The 18,621-nt window shown below is 34.1% G+C and overlaps 1 protein-coding gene across 1 annotated transcript; it reads right to left on the bottom strand.

Annotated features, from left to right (window-relative positions):
* Positions 1-4,734: 4,734 nt before the first annotated feature.
* Positions 4,735-18,376, bottom strand: LOC128990059 (uncharacterized). The gene is made up of 3 exons (XM_054412326.1): positions 18,286-18,376; positions 6,675-6,785; positions 4,735-5,222 (listed from the first exon to the last, which is right to left on the bottom strand). Exons 2-3 carry the CDS (start codon positions 6,783-6,785, stop codon positions 5,016-5,018), a joined length of 318 nt encoding a protein of 105 aa, XP_054268301.1. The 5' UTR covers positions 18,286-18,376; the 3' UTR covers positions 4,735-5,015.
* Between the last annotated feature and the right edge of the window lie 245 nt (positions 18,377-18,621).

Here is an 18,621-nt window from a genome sequence, read left to right as displayed (position 1 = left end):
CGTGCCTTGCAACGGGGAGAGGACACAAAATAGAAACATTTTGATCTTAACATTTGTTGTAATACTGTATTCTATACTGAAGTTTTATATTAAATTTAATAGTACTGCACCCTGTTGGTAAACCTTATAACTTTTTAATACTATTTAATATCATAGAACCAACTTGTGATTTGAAACAGCTGACAAAATTATTTTATTCCTTTGAAATATGATTACTTATAAGATTAACATGGGAAACTCCAGAGCCACTGGGGCGGAGCCCGAAAGGACTTTTGAGATAAGAATGCGTCTATATGTTAATCGGGAATATAAGCTATCATCACACCAAATTTCAGCTCAATCCGACCAGTATTTTTCGCGTTTACTTGTCACAAACATACATCCATACATCCATACATCCATACATCCAAACTTTCTCATTTATAATATTAGTAGGATGTGAAAGTTTGTTTGTTTGAAGTTCAATCACGCATTAATTACTCGACGGATTGGGCAGAAATTTGGCATGATGATAGCTCCCATTCCCTATTAACATATAGGCATGTTCTTATCTCAAAAATCCTTTCGGGCTCGGCCCCAGTGGCTCTGGAGTTTCCCATGTTAACCTTATGAGTACTCATATTTTAATGGAATTAAAGAATTTAGTCAGCTGTTTCGACTAAAAAGTTTGGTTCTATGATATGCAAAAGCATTAAAAGTTATACGATTTACCAACAGGGTGCAGCACTATTCGCAATGAGAACTGTTTTTTTACAGTTATGTTTATGTTTTTAATTTCACGAATAATATGTCATATTTTGTAAATCTTAAATAATTTTTTTTATTGTTTGGGTGAAGTAGTAAAACATTATGGCTATGGTAGATGTGTAATACTATATTATACCGTAAATTTAAAGAATCACATTTTATTATACTGTGTCCTCCCCCATTGCACACGCAAAGCTTGAGTATAACTGTACTAAGCATTTTAGCGAATTTCCCATATAGGGAATAAGCTATTACCGTATTACCGTAGTACTCACGGTAAGACCTGGACCCGGGACCGATTTTTTTTTCGTTTTGAGGTCCCTAGAGGTCAAAAACACCATCCGTTCAAATTCATATATATATATATATATATATATATATATATATATATATATATATATATATATATATATATATATATATGTGTCCGTTAGCGCGATAACTCGAGCAAAAATGATCCGATTTTGATGAAATTTGGTACAAACGTGTAAACCTACGTTTATTCGAACGAGTTCGCGAACCAGCATGATCGGACCATGGGAACGGGGGTTTATGGGGGCTTTTATGGGGAAAAAATGGGTTTTTCCCATTTTTGACCCAAAAAACATAAAATTTTGCAATTTCTTTTGAAACTATTTTGTAGAGCTTAAAAAAACAAATAATTTAGTATATTGAAGCGTTATAATGCGCCTAATGGTTACGGAGAAAATTCCAAAAAATTGTAAATTTAAAATTCCCATGTTATTCTTATGGAGAATAAGTAAACTGTTGTAGTTTGCTTGTTTATAAACATATTTTGCCCAAATTTGGAAAATGTTTTTATTTCTTACTAACTATTAACATTTTACATAAAAAAACACTTTTACCCTCCCTGTTGCAGCAAACCTAAGTATGTTTTAAACTGATTCTATTTAAATAGGGAATAAATGTGATAATTTTAAGGAGACATTTTAGTGTAAATCCATTCAGGGAAATGGAAATTCGCTTAGTCTGCAGGTTTGCTGCGGCGGGGGTATTATACTTATATGCCAATCCCGTACGAAGGACGGGTACTCTGCTAGTACAACAATAACTTGAAGAACATGAGCTAGTGATTGACCACTGTCAACACTAGCTAACAAAGAGAATTTTCATAACACTTAGCCGAATCTGAATGGTAGGTCCAATATAGTATGTCGCTTCAGTCTGTAAATGGTGGTGTGATTGTCCAATAAATTAAGTACAAGATTATTTGAATGATTTTCCAATTTCATAATGTATTTTTCACTAGATTTTGTAATATCTCCTTTGACTGTTCGAATTTGAAGATCATTATGAAGTGTTCTGTTGGTAACAAACCAAGGTGTGTTGACAATTTTACGTAATAATTTTGATTGGTAACGTTGAATAATTTCAATGTTTGAGGTACTTGCTGATCCCCAAAGCTGAATACCATAAGTCCAAATTGGTTTTAGAACTGTTTTCTACAGTAACAATTTATTTTGTGTACTAAGTTTTGATTTAGATCCAAGAAGCCAATTAAGTTTAGTTGTTTTTAAATTTAGATGTTGTCTTTTAGTCCAGATATGTGCCTTCCAATCAAGCTTTGCATCTAAGTGCATGCCCAAGTATTTTATTTCTGTTACTTGAGGGAGGTGAATATTGTTCATGGATACTGGAGGACATGTAGCCTGATTTAGGGTAAAAGTAATGTGTGCTGATTTATTTTCATTAATTTTGAACCTCCATGTTTAAACCAATGGGAAATTTCATCCAAGTTTAGCTGTAAATTTGCTGTAGCTTGAGCCAGGTTGTCGTGGACAGATAAAATCGCCGTGTCATCCGCAAATGTGGCAACCATAGTTTTTACACTTTCTGGTAGGTCCGATGTATAGAGAATATACAAGTATGGTCCAAGAACGCTTCCTTGGGGGATTCCTGATTCAATAGGGTAAAGGTCAGTTAAGTAATTTTGATGTTTAATTTGGAAAGTTCTCTTGGTAAGATATGATTTCAAAATAGGAAAAACTGAATGGGGTAGTAACTTCTTAATTTTTAATAGTAAGCCAGAGTGCCATACTTTGTCAAATGCCTGACTGACATCAAGGAAAGCAGCCGAACAAAATTGTTTGTTTTCCAAACAGTTTCGAATTGTATGAACAACCCTATGGACCTGTTCCACGGTGCCATGTCTCCGTCTAAACCCGAATTGGTGTCCAGGAATGACGTCGTCTTCTTCAAAAACAGCTTGTAGTCTGTTGAGGAACAATTTCTCAAACAACTTAGACACTATAGGTAAGAGACTTATAGGTCTGTAGGAAGTGATTTCATGAGGACGTTTTCCTGGTTTTAGTATGACAATTAATTGGGCTTTCTTAAATTGAGTTGGTATGTGGTCTAGTCTCAATATAGAATTAAAGAGAAATGCAATAAAAATAATTCCTTTCCTCGGCAATTCTTTTAACATTTTCCCAGTGATAGAATCGTAACCAGGAGATTTTTTCGGATTTAGCGATTTGTCAATGGTTGCCTTAATTTCTGTAGGTCTGAATTTTTCCAGAGGAAAGTCAAGTTGAAGTAGAGAGTCCAAGAACTCTATTATTTCTTCTTCATTATTAACCACACCTATATTTGGCTTGAATACATTGGAAAAGTAATCCCCGAAAGCTACAGATTTTTCTATGTCAGTCTTAGCCCAGCTTCCATCCGGTTTACGAATTGGCGGGATTGAAATTTGGGGTCGCTTCAGCCTTTTTGTGACTTTCCATTAAGAGTAATCCGTAGCCAACAAAGATTGAGTATATTCTTCAAACCATCGGTTTTTTGTGTCGTACAATAATCTTTTAAAATTCCGTGCTGCTCGGTTAAAGTTGGCTTTATCATTTGGGTTTCTTGAGTTTTGCCAAATTCTTCTGAGTCTTCTCTTTTCTGCTATCTTTTTCTTGATATGAATTGGGTAGCCTAGGCCTATTTTCTCCGATCTTTCACGATTAGGTAGAGGTGTGGATTCTTTGGCAGAATTTTGAATACATTCAACAAAGTGATCAACAACAGCTTCTACATTTTCAGGACTACGTAGCTGTATGTTTAAATTTAAGTTTTGATTGATTAAATTTCTAAATTGATTCCAGTCCGTGTATTTATTGAAAAATACGTCCCCTGGTTCTTTGTGAAATATTACGGTACTTAAATTTAACATAACTGGCGAATGGTCAGAAGAAAGGCCAAGACAAGATTTTACTTCAGTGTAATTTTGGTTAATACCTTTTGAAATAAAAAAAAGTCTAACAGATCAGGGATTTTTCACTTATCAGTGGGCCAGTAGGTAGGTTCACCAGTTGAAAAATGGGTGTACTGATTGTCATTCATTAATCTTAAAAGCTGTCTGCCTCTGGGTGTAGCCAAACGTGTATTGCATTAAAATCACCCCCTGCAATAAATTTATTGCCAAGAGTGTTGAAATACTGTTCAAATTGATTGTAAGTTATAACATGCCTTGAAGGGCAGTACACAGCTGAAATTGTAATAGGATCAAGCCAATCTTCTAAAACAATGGTGGAAGCTTGAAGATAATCTTCCTTAAAACATGGTAGTTCATAGTGTTTAATCGTGTCCCGAACTAGAATAATTGACTATGACAAAATTGTCGAAACTAGTCGTTGTTCAATTAAATGATTTTTTTAAAGGATACTTAGTTTCAAATAATGTATTTTTATATAAATATATATATGAATTTGAACGGATGGTGTTTTTGGCCTCTAAGGACCTCAAAACGAAAAATTAAATCGGTCCCGGGTCCAGGTCTTACAATGAGTACTACTGTAATAGCTTATTCCCTATATGGGAAATTCGCTAAAATGAGATAGGCTTCCAAAATAAGAGACAAATTTAAAAAATATGATTTAATAATCTTTATAATTGTTGAAGTCTTATGTATTATTTGAAGTGCTATTAACACTTTGGTTTATTTTTATAAAAATACAAACAATTAATATGAAAGCACGAAACTAAAAAAGGCGAAAACTTTATTTCTGTTACTAAACCACGTCCGCAAAATACAACTGTACATATTTTAGGGAGTAATAATAATCTATATCCTCTTAAGAATTAGAGGTGATATTATTGAACTTAATTGCACAGAGACATGACGCTTGTTGGCACTATTTGTAACTTAAATAGTCTGTGTCCATTACACGTTGTAAGATTGTCACTACAGTATTTCTATATACAACAGCAGTTGCGCGTATCACGAACGGTAGAGTCAGCTAGGGCAGGACTGCAGCTGCAGGCTACCAGGGTGGACTGGCGTTGTCCTCGAAGGTGATGGTCGGCACAAATCCACTCTCGCCGTCAACGTAGTACGATACAGTCATGAGTCTCTTGTCGGGCAGCCACACGTAGTACTTGCCCTCCACTCTTCCTGTGTCCTGGCCCTTCTCCTCCTTGCCGTGGTACAGCTCTGTCTCTTTGTCAGCCACTTTGTACTCGTATTCGTACTGAAACACAGAATGTGAATGTGGCAATAATTATTAGACAAATCAATGGACTTCTTGATGATCGCTAAATAACACAAGAATGCAAATCCTAAATCGTCCTAAAACTGATTTAAAATTATTGCCAATTTTGTGGTAATTACGTGTGGAGTTTAAGCCATCGGCTGGACCGGGGGGGGGGGTTGCTACAGAGAATTACGTTTGAGGTTAAGCCGTCGGCTGGACCGGGGGGGGGGGTTGCTACAGAGAATTACGTTTGAGGTTACCGTCGGCTGGACCGGGGGGAGTTGCTACAGAGAATTACGTTTGAGGTTAAGCCGTCGGCTGGACCGGGGGGAGTTGCTACAGAGAATTACGTTTGAGGTTAAGCCGTCGGCTGGACCGGGGGGGGGGGTTGCTACAGAGAATTACGTTTGAGGTTAAGCCGTTGGCTGGACCGGGGGGAGTTGCTACAGAGAATTACGTTTGAGGTTAAGCCGTCGGCTGGACGGGGGGGGGGGTTGCTACAGAGAATTACGTTTGAGGTTAAGCCGTCGGCTGGACCGGGGGGGGGTTGCTACAGAGAATTACGTTTGAGGTTAAGCCGTTGGCTGGACCGGGGGGAGTTGCTACAGAGAATTACGTTTGAGGTTAAGCCGTCGGCTGGACCTGGGGGGGGGGGGTTGCTACAGAGAATTACGTTTGAGGTTAAGCCGTCGGCTGGACCGGGGGGGGTTTACAGAGAATTACGTTTGAGGGTAAGCCTTCGGCTGGACCGGGGAGCGTTGCCGCAACGACTCTCCCCTACTTCACTCAGATAGAGAGAGGGGTGGTTGGCCGTGACGTCACCGTTCGTCGGGAGTCTGTGTCGTCGGGAGCCCCTGGCGGGTTACCGGTAAAAAGAAACATACATATATTATCTCTTTCTATTTACTAGTACCTAATAAAAGTTAGTTCGTTGGGTGGTGATCTACGATCTAATCACAGGGCTATGGTTTAAGTGGTGATAATGCTAATACAGTACCATACTGGGCAAAGTATAAAAGTGAATATTAAAAGAGGCTTTATGATAGTGCTTGTGTACCTTGAAGGGAATAACCTCTTCGTCACATTAAGCAAAATAGGTTTGATAATCGTGGAGATTTAAGTGCAGCATACAAAAACTCAAGTACGTAGATGCTCTGTGCATTTACTGACAAGTGAATTAAACTATTCCCGTAGTGTATTTGCAGGTATGGTAACAAAAATAATATCCCGAAGGAATAAGATAAGACAACAGAGGGAAAAATTCGTGGGGATCTTGTTAATTTCTTTACGGTTTATTAACTCAACATTGACACCAATAACTATTGTATGCATTAGAACAACCTGTGTGGTATTGCTACCATGTTCAAGGTCGGTTTGTGTTTTAGAAGTTATGTGGTATCAGAATGCACACAGATAAGGGCTTACAGGATTTTTGGTGAAACAACTTACTGGCATTGGCTTTTCCTCTTTGGGCGCTTCTCCCTGAGGTGCGGCTGCTACCAGCGCTACAGCGGCCACCACCACAACTACGGTCAAGCTAACAAACCTCGAAAGCTGCATCTGGGAACATTGAGTTTAAAAATACATTAAATGTGATTCATTATTTGAAAACAATATTGTAAACACAATAATATGCTATTACGAGTGGTCTCGTAAATAAAACACTTGATTCATACTGTAAATTATTTAAATATATTTTGAGCCTGATGTAAAAGCAAAAACTATCATGTGCGGTACGTCATATTTCAAATTTTTGAAACAAACTAAAATGAAAGTGTATAGTTATCTTTTTTTAACAATGTATGCTATGTTAAAGCATTGATCTTAGTTACGTGACTTAATGCTCATCAAGCTTTTATCTTAAACTAGCTGTTGTACCCGTGCTTTGCAACGGGAAGAGGACACACAATAGAAATATTTTAATCTTTATCTCTTGCATATAATAGTTACACATCCGCCAACGCTTTTAGAAACAAAATTAATCTTTTATGGCCTTAATAGAAACGTTTAAAGTTATGACTTTAAAATATGGTAAGTAGTGGATACCACAATTTTGGTTTTGATTAATTTTAAATCTTGTGTAGGCTGATATGAGAAAAACTGACCAAATCTTCGAGTAAAACTTTTACATACATGATTTACCAGATTTACCTTCATTTCCCTTAATTACACATCTTTTAATTTATTATTGACATTTTAAATTTTAATTTTGAAGTTGCAAAAATACTAATTATTAAATTTAAATATCTTTATATTAAACTCTTCTTTATATTAAATCACAAATCCTTTCATCTTCAGTTTTTTCACTCACAATAAATCATTAGCAAAACTAACTCAGCTGTTATAAACTTTAGAAATGTTGCTGTGCCTTATCAATACAGTCTTTTGAAATATTAAACAAACTATAATAATCTTGTACTATAAAAAAATTCAAACAAATAATTTAGCATTAAAGACAGCAGACAAAACTAATATGATTATCAAAGCATCAAGGACTAAAAAATGTAATAAATACAGTATGTTTCATTGCATCTCTGATTATACTATACAAAAATATCAACAAACAACTTAATATACAAACCAGTTATTTTAATCAGTTCCATCGTCCATTGCCTTTACATTTTCATACTTACCATTAAGAAAGCATAGTAACAGATATTTCATTGATTTTAAAAACAAAAGAACACTGTGTACTGCTTAGTTTTATGATATTTTCCTTGGTTTAATTTAATCATTGGTGTGGCAAAACACAAAAGTGTATCAAATAAAGTAAATGTGAACTGAAAGCTATGTTAAGATAAAATAAGAGTATTTTGTATTACCATTTGATAATTTAATATAGTTACACATATACAACAGATTTTAGAAACAAAAATCAACGACAATTTAGTTATTGATGATATTCTTTAGTTTAATTTAAGCATAGGTTTAGCCATAGATAAAACATACTGTTTAGCAAAACACAATAACTTAATTTACCTAAATATACATATAAAAAACAATGTGATGTGCAAGTTATGTTAAGTTAATCTAACACATGTGAAGCAGTTAGAATTTATTTAAAGTAGCCTCCAAATTCATACAAAACATTTATACATTTATACATATTATAATTTTCATAGCGTTTCCATGAAAACATATGAATAACATTATTTTCACTTAGGATTATTAACTTAAGACGCTTTAAAAAATCCAAAGCATAGCCAGAGTTGATACAGCAACGGTTATAAAATCTTTTTTCTATAATCATTGACATAGTTTTAGAATAAATAATCCATAATTTATGGAAAATATTATATTTAATTTCTTTGTATCAGCTGTCTGAAATTGTGATATATGCAATTTAGCAGTTCTTCTTGTTTGTATTTAATTGTTAAAGCAAATGTAAACAAACATTGTTAGTGTTCTCATCACAGCCATGGAGACCAATCAATATTTACTTTTAAAATGTTCACCTCAGAACTTTTAAAGCCAAAGGGGCAAAGCCTACAGTCAGTATCGAAATGTGAATAGTCCTATAATGGTCCTTGGTATGGTAGCTATATTTTTGTAAAATTTAAGCCCAGTTGGTTCAGTAGTTTTTGCACCTATTATTAATACACATACAGACAGACACCATTAGATTTTTATATAATAGTATAGACTAGCTGTTTGCCCGTTCTACGTACGGGAATCTTGTGGTAAGTTAAAACCTTATATTCAGAACTGGAGTTGGTTTGCATATTTAGTGTGCATTTTTCCAGATATGATGGCAACACTATAATTGTTTAGGAATACATATAGGTAAACCTTCTCAAATACAATATCTGACAGTTTCAAAGCCAAAACGAATGCTTCGCAATTAAATGTCACCCGATCGTGTTAGTCCATATTTGATATCTAATGATGAAAGGAATTGCTTTACAGTATAGATCTATGAGGCATAGCCCTAAGGTAGGCCTGTAATTGAAAGTTACTTTTCACACTGGTTAAAAGTAGTTAAAACACTACCTCAATCTCACTACTGCACACTTTATTCGGGTTAAAATTTCTATTAACGATGGTGCTCTCGTCTTTCGACGAAAAATAAGGACATTAATGCGTTACCAATAATAGACATACACACACAAATACAGAATTGAGTCCACACAGCATTTTGGAGTCCAGACAGAAAACGCTAAAAATTATACAGTAAGACATCAATTAAATTTAATAAGCAATAAGGTGCAGTGTTTATAAAAAAATAGTGAAAATAGTGATGTATTTGTATGTAAAAATGATTCTTACTGCTACCAACATGGATATTATGAGTTGCCATGCTGGTGACGAAATAACAACGAAATATAAACAGAAAATCAAAACAAATGAAGGAAACTCCAATCACATGTTCTATTCAAAGTGTGGAATGAAAATAAAGAAGTCTGTACATTAAATATTTTTGGTTGAGTTTCCACCACTGGACGACCTCTAGTATAAATAAATACACAGGCCACAAAACATGTAACATGTAACGTTAACAACGTAAAGCTTTGAAAAATCACTATGGTTTGCTAAATAAAACTTTCACTTGATGTGGTGCAGTACCGAAGTTATTAATCTCCTTTGGTTTTAATTTTTTTTAGTTTTCGAAAATCAAAGTTATTTCCCATTAATAGCATTATTTGTAAGCAGCTTTTAATGTTAACATATTAATGAAAGTTTGAAGAAACCGCCTTTATCCAAACAAAGGTTTCTTATTTAAAAGATTACGCAATCTCTAAACAATAATCGGTACATATATCTAGCAAACATTCGGAGGAAATGTGAAGAAAAACGCACAAATCTGGGGTTTTGTACGTTTGTAGTTTTATTTCCTAAGTAGGAAAAGTACCGATGGCGATATCGTTGTCGAAATTTAAGTAAGTAGAAACCAAAAGTGACACATTGGAAAAGCGAGTTTAGCTACATCTGTTAAGTTAAACCTCTGTTACGGTACGATCACCGCGAAATCAGAAAGATCTTCCAAGATCGCAGCAACATCCACGATCACCCACTGACTGCAGTTGTGATTTTTTAATTTGCACTTAACACAACTGTCCTTGAAGCGCCGTCAATGAGTGGAAATCTTTGTAAGCTACGGTATTGGTGACGATGATTAAAAAAATGTAAGTTTCCTTGCACTAATACAACACTGATTCACGGTATTTTCCCCGGTTATCAAAACTCAAGAACAATCGTTGCACTTGCGATTAATTAAAGCTGATAAGTAAGGCACAACGTTTTTAATCTCACTTGGTTTGGATGTGCTGACAAAACTTGATCGGAAATGGTTGCGGTATTTGTAAACAACTTTGAATGTAAACATATCAGTGACAGCTAGAAGTGAGAACTAATCCAAACAGCTGATCGTTATTTCATAAAATGTAATAGTAAACATTGGAAGACAATTTGAAAAAATCGATCAAAATTGGGTTTTGGTGGTTTGTTATTTTGTTTTCAAAGAAGCGAGGCCATGTTTTTTATAGCCAAAGACACTCTCACCAACCCAGTTAATACAGAAAAATGATTAGAACCTTGATCGGTACTCTAGTTTTCTAGGAGTAGGCCGCGTAAAATGACATTTTGGCGTTACAGACGCAGTCACAGAATTGACAAACAGACAAACAAACAGACATACAGACAGAAATTGAGATAAGACTCGTTTCGGCTTTCTTAGGCTATGAAACGTAAAAATAACCAAAAAATGCATGATTCTAAGCAATGTACAGACAAAACTGTAATTTTATTTATATAGATAATTCAACAGCAATAGAAAGTTGAAAGAATCTCTTGCACTCTCCTAAAATCTAAAATATAGCCTTCATGTAGTAATAACTTGCGTAGGTGTATTTCAAGCATTATTAATTAGTGGCAAATATTTTCTAATTGAGTATAGAGTTGAATGTTCATTAGCTATGCAATAAAACCTACGCATAATTTATTGCAGCGCTTCATTTGTCTTACAATAAAAATGTTGGCAACAATCAAAGCAACAGAAGCGTTTAGGTCTCTAAGTTAAATACAGCCTGTATTTTAGCCTCTACGGTAATGTGCCTCGAAAAAATACCGTATTACATTTAAGTTCAATTTTAAATTGACTGTCTCAAACAATTCCCTACAATACACGCCAAATTTAGAAGATGATGATGACACCACACAGACGTTTAACACTTGAAGTGATAAATCTGTCAAAGAAGTACTAATATTTTACTTCTTATTACTTAACTCCTATTCGGTTTTAGGGCGAAATATCTTTAGGTCAGTGAGTAAACATACGACAAAATGAATACCAAATCGATATGTTTCTGTTCAACATTACGTCTGTAACTGGGAGATTTCTGTTTCTCGAAACTTTGTCAGGATCATTCAACAAAACATTCATCACGCTCATCGGTTGTATAGTTATGGAGAGAATAAACATTAAGCCCCCTTATTCAATGTATATATTCGGTTATCCAGTGGTTATGTAAATTCTTATTAGCGAATTTGTCATTTCGGGTGCAAACGCATAATTTTTCAGCGGAACACCAAAGTGATGCTCAAAAAGCCCCAAATTTAGAATAATTAAACTGTAGACTATAGCGATGATACCAATGTAGTGGGTTCCTCACGCAAGATTGATAGACAATGTTAATGACTGGTGCGATATTTGGCAATAAAGTCAAGTTACCTAAGTGTGAAGCAACGTAGCCCACACTGTTGTCCGTGTTATTGCAAGGGCTACATAGCTACAACACCGTACCTGTACAGTGCTTCAGAGACTATAAAGGCCACGGACTACACTGAAAGAACGGAACAGTTCGTCGCAACATGATTAGTGATTAACATGACTGGAAAGTTAGGGCAACGAAGACGAGACAAAACTGTTCACTGCGCAGGTATGTAATTTTCAATAGGCGCAACTACCTATGTCATTATGTCAATGAATGAAAATTCTTGTCATTGATTCTTTTCTTTACGTTTAGTGCAGCATACAATAAATTCCCCCCCCCCTCCGGCCTACCTTTCGTCAAGAGAATAGTTATTTCAGACATATTTATTTCCCAATTAAATAACATTAGAAATATTAACGAGTTCTTAGGTTTGCTGCTACGGGGATGATTAAAAGTACTATTTTGACCAAATAGTTATAGTACAGGATGAAATAAATTTGTCAAATTTGATCAACATATACCCATAAACGAGCAAACTGCGACAGTTTTCTTTTCTTCCATAAAAATAACATTTAAATTTTAATGTATAGTGCCTTTCTTAATTTTCTCTGTGATCATTGATTAATTTTCTCTGTTTGATCATTGATTAACACAACCGAATCTAGTTTGTATTTGCTAGGGAATGAATAAAGCGGAAGACAACAGTGGTTTGTTTTGTGAACAATTAACTACAGAAAATGTGGTTCATTAATCATGGAGGTCCAAGGAATGTAACTTTGTGAGCTGCGCTGAGTCTTATGCTTATACTGAATGTTGTTTTCTCTCTTCTTATAGTACATACACGAACTGTTATTAAAGTTGTTTTCGTGTTTGATTATTGAATTGAAATCTAAATTACGTCTTTTAAATTCAGAGTCAATTATTGATTATTATTTTGCCAGTTGTAGTTGACAACGCAGTAACTAGAAAATATTCTTCCATTTTCAGAGGTTTAAAAAATATTCATTCGAGCTTGATAAGTTCTTATAACAACAATGTGAAAATGTATGGTTTATTTTTCACTAATAAGCACTAAAATTTATGAAAGCCATCAGAATAAAGACTTTCCTAAAGTAACATATTTTATTTTACAAATTATAGCAAAAGATTTCACTTACGATTTGTAAAATACCACCCCCCCAGGCAACCTGCAGACAAAGCGAATTTCGATTTACCTGGCTGGAATTCCACTAAATTATTCTCTTAAAATTAAAAAATTGTTTGTTTAACAACATGTTCACTGTTTGTCGAAATAACCAGGTAAGTTTGGCTTTAATATGTTCAGCCCAGCTGTTATTGCGTTATTTGATTACATGGTTTGCATAAGGTCCGATTTCAAAGAGCATTGCTCGCTTCGGTCAACTAATTCTGTAGTAAGTTTATCACAAGAATAACATATGACAACTTTGGAAGTCAGTGGGATGGGCAGCCCTAAAAGAGTTTCAAAATTAAAATAGTCCATCTCGTAGTATGTTGGACCTCTCTCTGCAAAAGGTCAGGTAAATTGGCCCAGTTTTGTTGCGAAGGAACGTACCTATGTGACAAACTCACAAACATCCACATTTTTACACGTTGATAATATTACCAAGATAAATTACTAACTTTAATTACACTCTGTTTGTTACCAATTTACTCGATGTTGATATTATGTTTATGCATATACATGTAAACCTTTTTTTAGATCATCGTACTTGAAAATACCCCCGCCACAGCAAACCTGTATGCTAAGCTAATTTATATTTGTCTGATTTGATTTTTACTAAAATATTTCCATAAACAAGACATATTTATTCCCCAATTACAATAGAAATATTAACGAGTTCTTAGGTTTGCTGCTACGGGGATGATTAAAAGTACTATTTTGACCAAATAGTTATAGTACAGGATGAAATAAATTTGTCAAATTTGATCAACATATACCCATAAACGAGCAAACTGCGACAGTTTTCTTTTCTTCCATAAAAATAACATTGAAATTTTAATGTATAGTGCCTTTTACTTTCTCCCCCTATACCATAGTATATGGAGAAAGTATTGTTTTCGTCAAAATTTTTGAGTTTGAGTTTTGAGTGGATATATTCGTTTTGGGTCCCCCTGAACCCAAAAAAGTGGTTTTCGAAGTGATGTCTGTGTGTGTGTGTGTGTGTGTGTGTGTGTGTGTGTGTGTGTGTGTGTGTGTGTGTGTGTGTGTGTGTGTGTGTGTGTGTCTGTCTGTGTGTCTGGATGTGTACAGAGCTAGAGACCACACCTGTGGTCCGATTTCGATGAAATTTGGCATGTAGGTTCTAATCCATGGTATCTCCAGGCGTTTTTTTCATTTTTTTGAAATTTTTATTTTTAATGGGGATTTTCCCATAAAAACCCATAAAAAACGGGGAAAATCGGATTTTCTCGAAAATGGCCCAAACGATTTTGATAAAAATTTAGTATGTTGTAGCCCTTTAAATTCTGAATAAAATGGTACAAATCCCATATCTGTAAAAATTACCGTTCAAAAGTTATGGTCAAATATGTTATTTTCCCATAAAAACCCCATAAAATAACAAAAAATAGGATTTTAGAAAAAAATCCGGTTTTGATTTAACATAGTATGTTATAGTCCTTACAGTTTTGATAGTTTTTTAAAACTTTTTAGAAATTTTTATTTTTAATGGGGATTTTCCCATAAAATCCCATAAAATAACGAAAAAATATGATTTTCCCAAAAATGGCCCGAACGATTTTGATAAAGATTTAGTATGTTATAGTCCTTTATATTCTGAACAAAATGGTACAAATCCCATTTCTGTAAAAATTACGGTTCAAAAGTTATTGTAAATTATGTCATTTTACCATAAAACCCCCATAAAATAACAGAAAAATCGGATTTTCCCAAAAATGGCCACAACAATTTTGATAAAAATTTAGCATGTTATAATCCTTTAAATTCTGAACAAAATTGTACAAATCCCATTTGCGTATAGGCCTACAGTTATTTACTCTCACCACTTACACATGATAAAGGTTTTTGACAAACTTATGGGAGAAAGTATGTGTCAGAATGCTGATACCGTTTATTTTAATTTTCTCTGTAACCTTTAATTGTTCAACAACGCTTCAACATACAAAACTATAATTTGTTTAAAGCTCTGGTCTTGACAAAAAAGATGGTCTTCTTGAAAATAAGGCATTTCTATGTTTTAAGGGTACAAATTTGAACAACAAACCAATTATTGAACCTTTCAAAATCCCAATTTACCCCCTCCCATGACCCGATCTTCTGGTTCACGGACACATTAAAGTTCATCTCGCCCTCCACCTTCAAGTCAGATTTCATCAAAATCGGTCCAAAGTTACTCGAGTATCGCGTTCACGGACAAACACAAATACAAAAGAAAAATCATATCGGTCCCGGGCCTATGTCTAACCGTGCCACTTGGTAATAGCTACTTCCCTATAAGGAAATTCGCAAAAAAACTTATAATGTTAGAGTGTGATATTTGTATCAATAGTTTATTGTTCAATAATTTTGATAGCATTTTATTAATAAAACTGGAGCTTTTCTTTTGTTTTGATAACTTTTATTTTTATTTTTTTAAACATTAAATGTGGTATTATAATTTAGCACCTATGTATAAATAGTGCCTATAAAATCGAAATATTATTTTCTGGAGACATTTAACGACAGCGCCTACATTTGTGCACGCTACTATATCCATCTACACATACACAGCACAGCAAAGGCTTGAAAACAGAAAGTGAAAAGCAATTTTAAAATATCAAAAACTACTGTAATAGGTATAGTCTCAAGGTCAAGGTATGTTTGGACCCTTCCCTTACGAAAGAAGCCGCCAAACGTGTAAACAAAATACCCCCGCCGCAGCAAACCTGCTGTCTAAGCGAATTTCCATTTGGCTGAATTGATTTTCAATTGATCTATTTAAATAACATTAGGTTTAACGAGTACCTAGGTTTGCTGCTACAAGGAAACTAATAAATAGTGTGTATTAAGTAAAATAATTATTGCTTAGTATAAAATGAATATATTTGCCAAGTTTGATCAAAAGATATCCACAAACAAGCAAACTACAACATTTTACAATATTCTCCATAAGAATAACATGGGAATTTTAAATTTAATTTTTTTTTTAGTTTTCTCCGTAACCAATAACCGTACAAAAACACTTTGATATACTGAATTGTTTGTTTTTTTAAGCTCTTTAAGAAGGTTTAGAGAAAAATTGGAAAATTTTGTGTTTTGAGGGTCAAAAGTGAGAAAAACCTATTTTTACCCCATAAAACCCCCCATAAAATCCTGTTCCCATGGTCCGATAATGCTGGATCGCGAACTCATTCAAGTTTATCCCGCCTTACACCTTCAAACCAAATTTCATCAAAATCGGATAAAAATTACTCAAGTTATCATGTTCACGGACACATATATATATAAATCTATATATATATCTATATATATATATATATATATATATACATATATAAAAATTTGAACGAATGGTGTTTTTGGCCTCTGGGGACATCAAAATGAAAAAGTAAATCGGTCCCGGGCCTAAGTCTTACCATGAGACCTACGGTAATAGCTACTTCCCTATAGGGAAATTCGCTAATATTAAGAACCCAAGTCTTAAGCTAAATATTGTAGCAATATGGCTAAATATCGCCATGTTAAATTTTAATAGTCAGTAATAACTGTTAATTTGTGTAAAGCTATATTTTTGAATCTCTATGGATTCAAAACACAAGTTTTTAAATAAAAATGTTTACACCTTTTATGCACGATCAAATTAACAATAATTGCTTTATATTTTAACGTTCTCCGGGGGACACATTGTTTGGGGACACAGATATAACCGGAAATGTTATACTATACCAGTATTTGTAATTAATGTTTATAGTTGAATGCGTTCCTTTTTTATTTGTTGAAGGGGCCAATTTTATAAAACAACAGAACTGGAAAAGAGAGGTAGAACTTAAATCATAGTTATTTCGTTTTCTTTTCTTGGAAAAAAAGAATGTTTTGCATAGTTGTGATGATTATAAAGGACACTATATTATAAAGACGGATATGATCACCTTGAGAGATTTGCCATGGAATTACTCAATCCTAAAAACAGTAAAACATTATATATTTACATTACCATACATAAAGTCTTGCGTGTCATATTTTCACCACAATAAAACTACAAATATAATTAAGTAAATAAATCAAATGGGGGGTTTTTCCCATTTTCTAAGACGTTTCGTATTTCCCCGCGCGCAGTCTAGGATGATTTAAAATAATCACGAGAATAATTTCCCGCAGCCTTAAAGCATTTTTTTTCCAAATTTTCACGTTACAATATTTTGAGAAATATTGGTCTTTGAGTGGTTTAAACTTATCAAAAAATATAACGTATGTAAAATAGGTGACAGGGGTTGTGTTTGAATGTATGAGTATATAGAGCTAAAGACTATAATTTTTAAGTGCAGTGTAACAAGGGTGCTAATTTGGCACCTATCGTGTTAAAGAGAATTTATAATATCAAACGTTTATGATTTTGCATGTGAATAGGTTTTAAAATGCTTAAAATGTTAAGACCTGGACGCGGGACCGATTTTTTTTTTCGTTTTGAGGTCCCTAGAGGCCAAAAACACCATCCGTTCAAATTCATATATATATATATATATATATATATATATTTATAAATGATCCGATTTTGCTGAAATTTGGTACAAACGTGTAAACGTACGTTTATTCGAACGAGTTCGCGATCCAGCATGATCGGACCATGGGAACGGGGGTTTACGGGGGGTTTTATGGGGTAAAAATAGGTTTTTCCCATTTTTGACCCAAAAAAAAAAATAAAATTTTGCAATTTCTTTCCAAACCATTTTGTAGAGCTTAAAAAAAAAATAATTTAGTATATTGAAGCGTTATTATGCGCCTAATGGTTACGGAGGAAATTCCAAAAAAATTGTAAATTTAAAATTCCCATGTTATTCTTATGGAGAATAAGTAAACTGTTGTAGTTTGCTTGTTTGTGAACATATTTTGATCAAATTTGGAAAATGTTTTTATTTCTTACTAAATATTCACATTTTACAAAAAAAAACAACATTTTTACCCTCCCTGATGCAGCAAACCTAAGTACTTTTTAAACTAATTCTATTTAAATCAAGAATAAATGTTATATTTTTAAGTAGACATTTCAGTGTAAATCCAACCAGTCAAATGGAAATTCGCTTAGTCTGCAGGTTTGCTGCGGCGGGGGTATTTTATATGTAAGGGGAAATAAATCCATGCATAAGAATACGAGCAAAAAATAATAGCTATAAATATTGATTGATTAAAACTACCCTAGAATATTTCTGATGTCATTATGATAAGTTCCTACCTTGTGGTGGTATCCTACTTGGGCAAGCACAGACTACAGATGTACGGCGAGATGCAGGTTTTATACCACGTAATAGAGAAGGACAGAAGATGAAGATAGTGTTTGATAAGCTATCCTCCCTTTCCTCTCCTCACACTCTGACCCCCCCCCCCTCCGGCCAACCTTTCGTCATCCCCATTGTCACTGTGTTTCTCTTGTAATCCGTTCTCGTTCTCACATGAGTCATTCTGTTCTGTATTGACAATATTTGGACAATTAGAACTATGATTTGTTTAGTTAGTCAATTTATTTCCAATCCTAAAAAAACTACAGTAATTTTAACAAACGTTGTAACTC

The sequence above is a fragment of the Macrosteles quadrilineatus genome, unplaced genomic scaffold (assembly GCF_028750875.1).
Source record: "Macrosteles quadrilineatus isolate MER2022 unplaced genomic scaffold, UCM_ALF_1.0 Scaffold_1__1_contigs__length_201487025, whole genome shotgun sequence".
Classification (NCBI taxonomy): domain Eukaryota; kingdom Metazoa; phylum Arthropoda; class Insecta; order Hemiptera; family Cicadellidae; genus Macrosteles; species Macrosteles quadrilineatus.
This window is presented reverse-complemented; position numbering and strand designations above follow the sequence as displayed.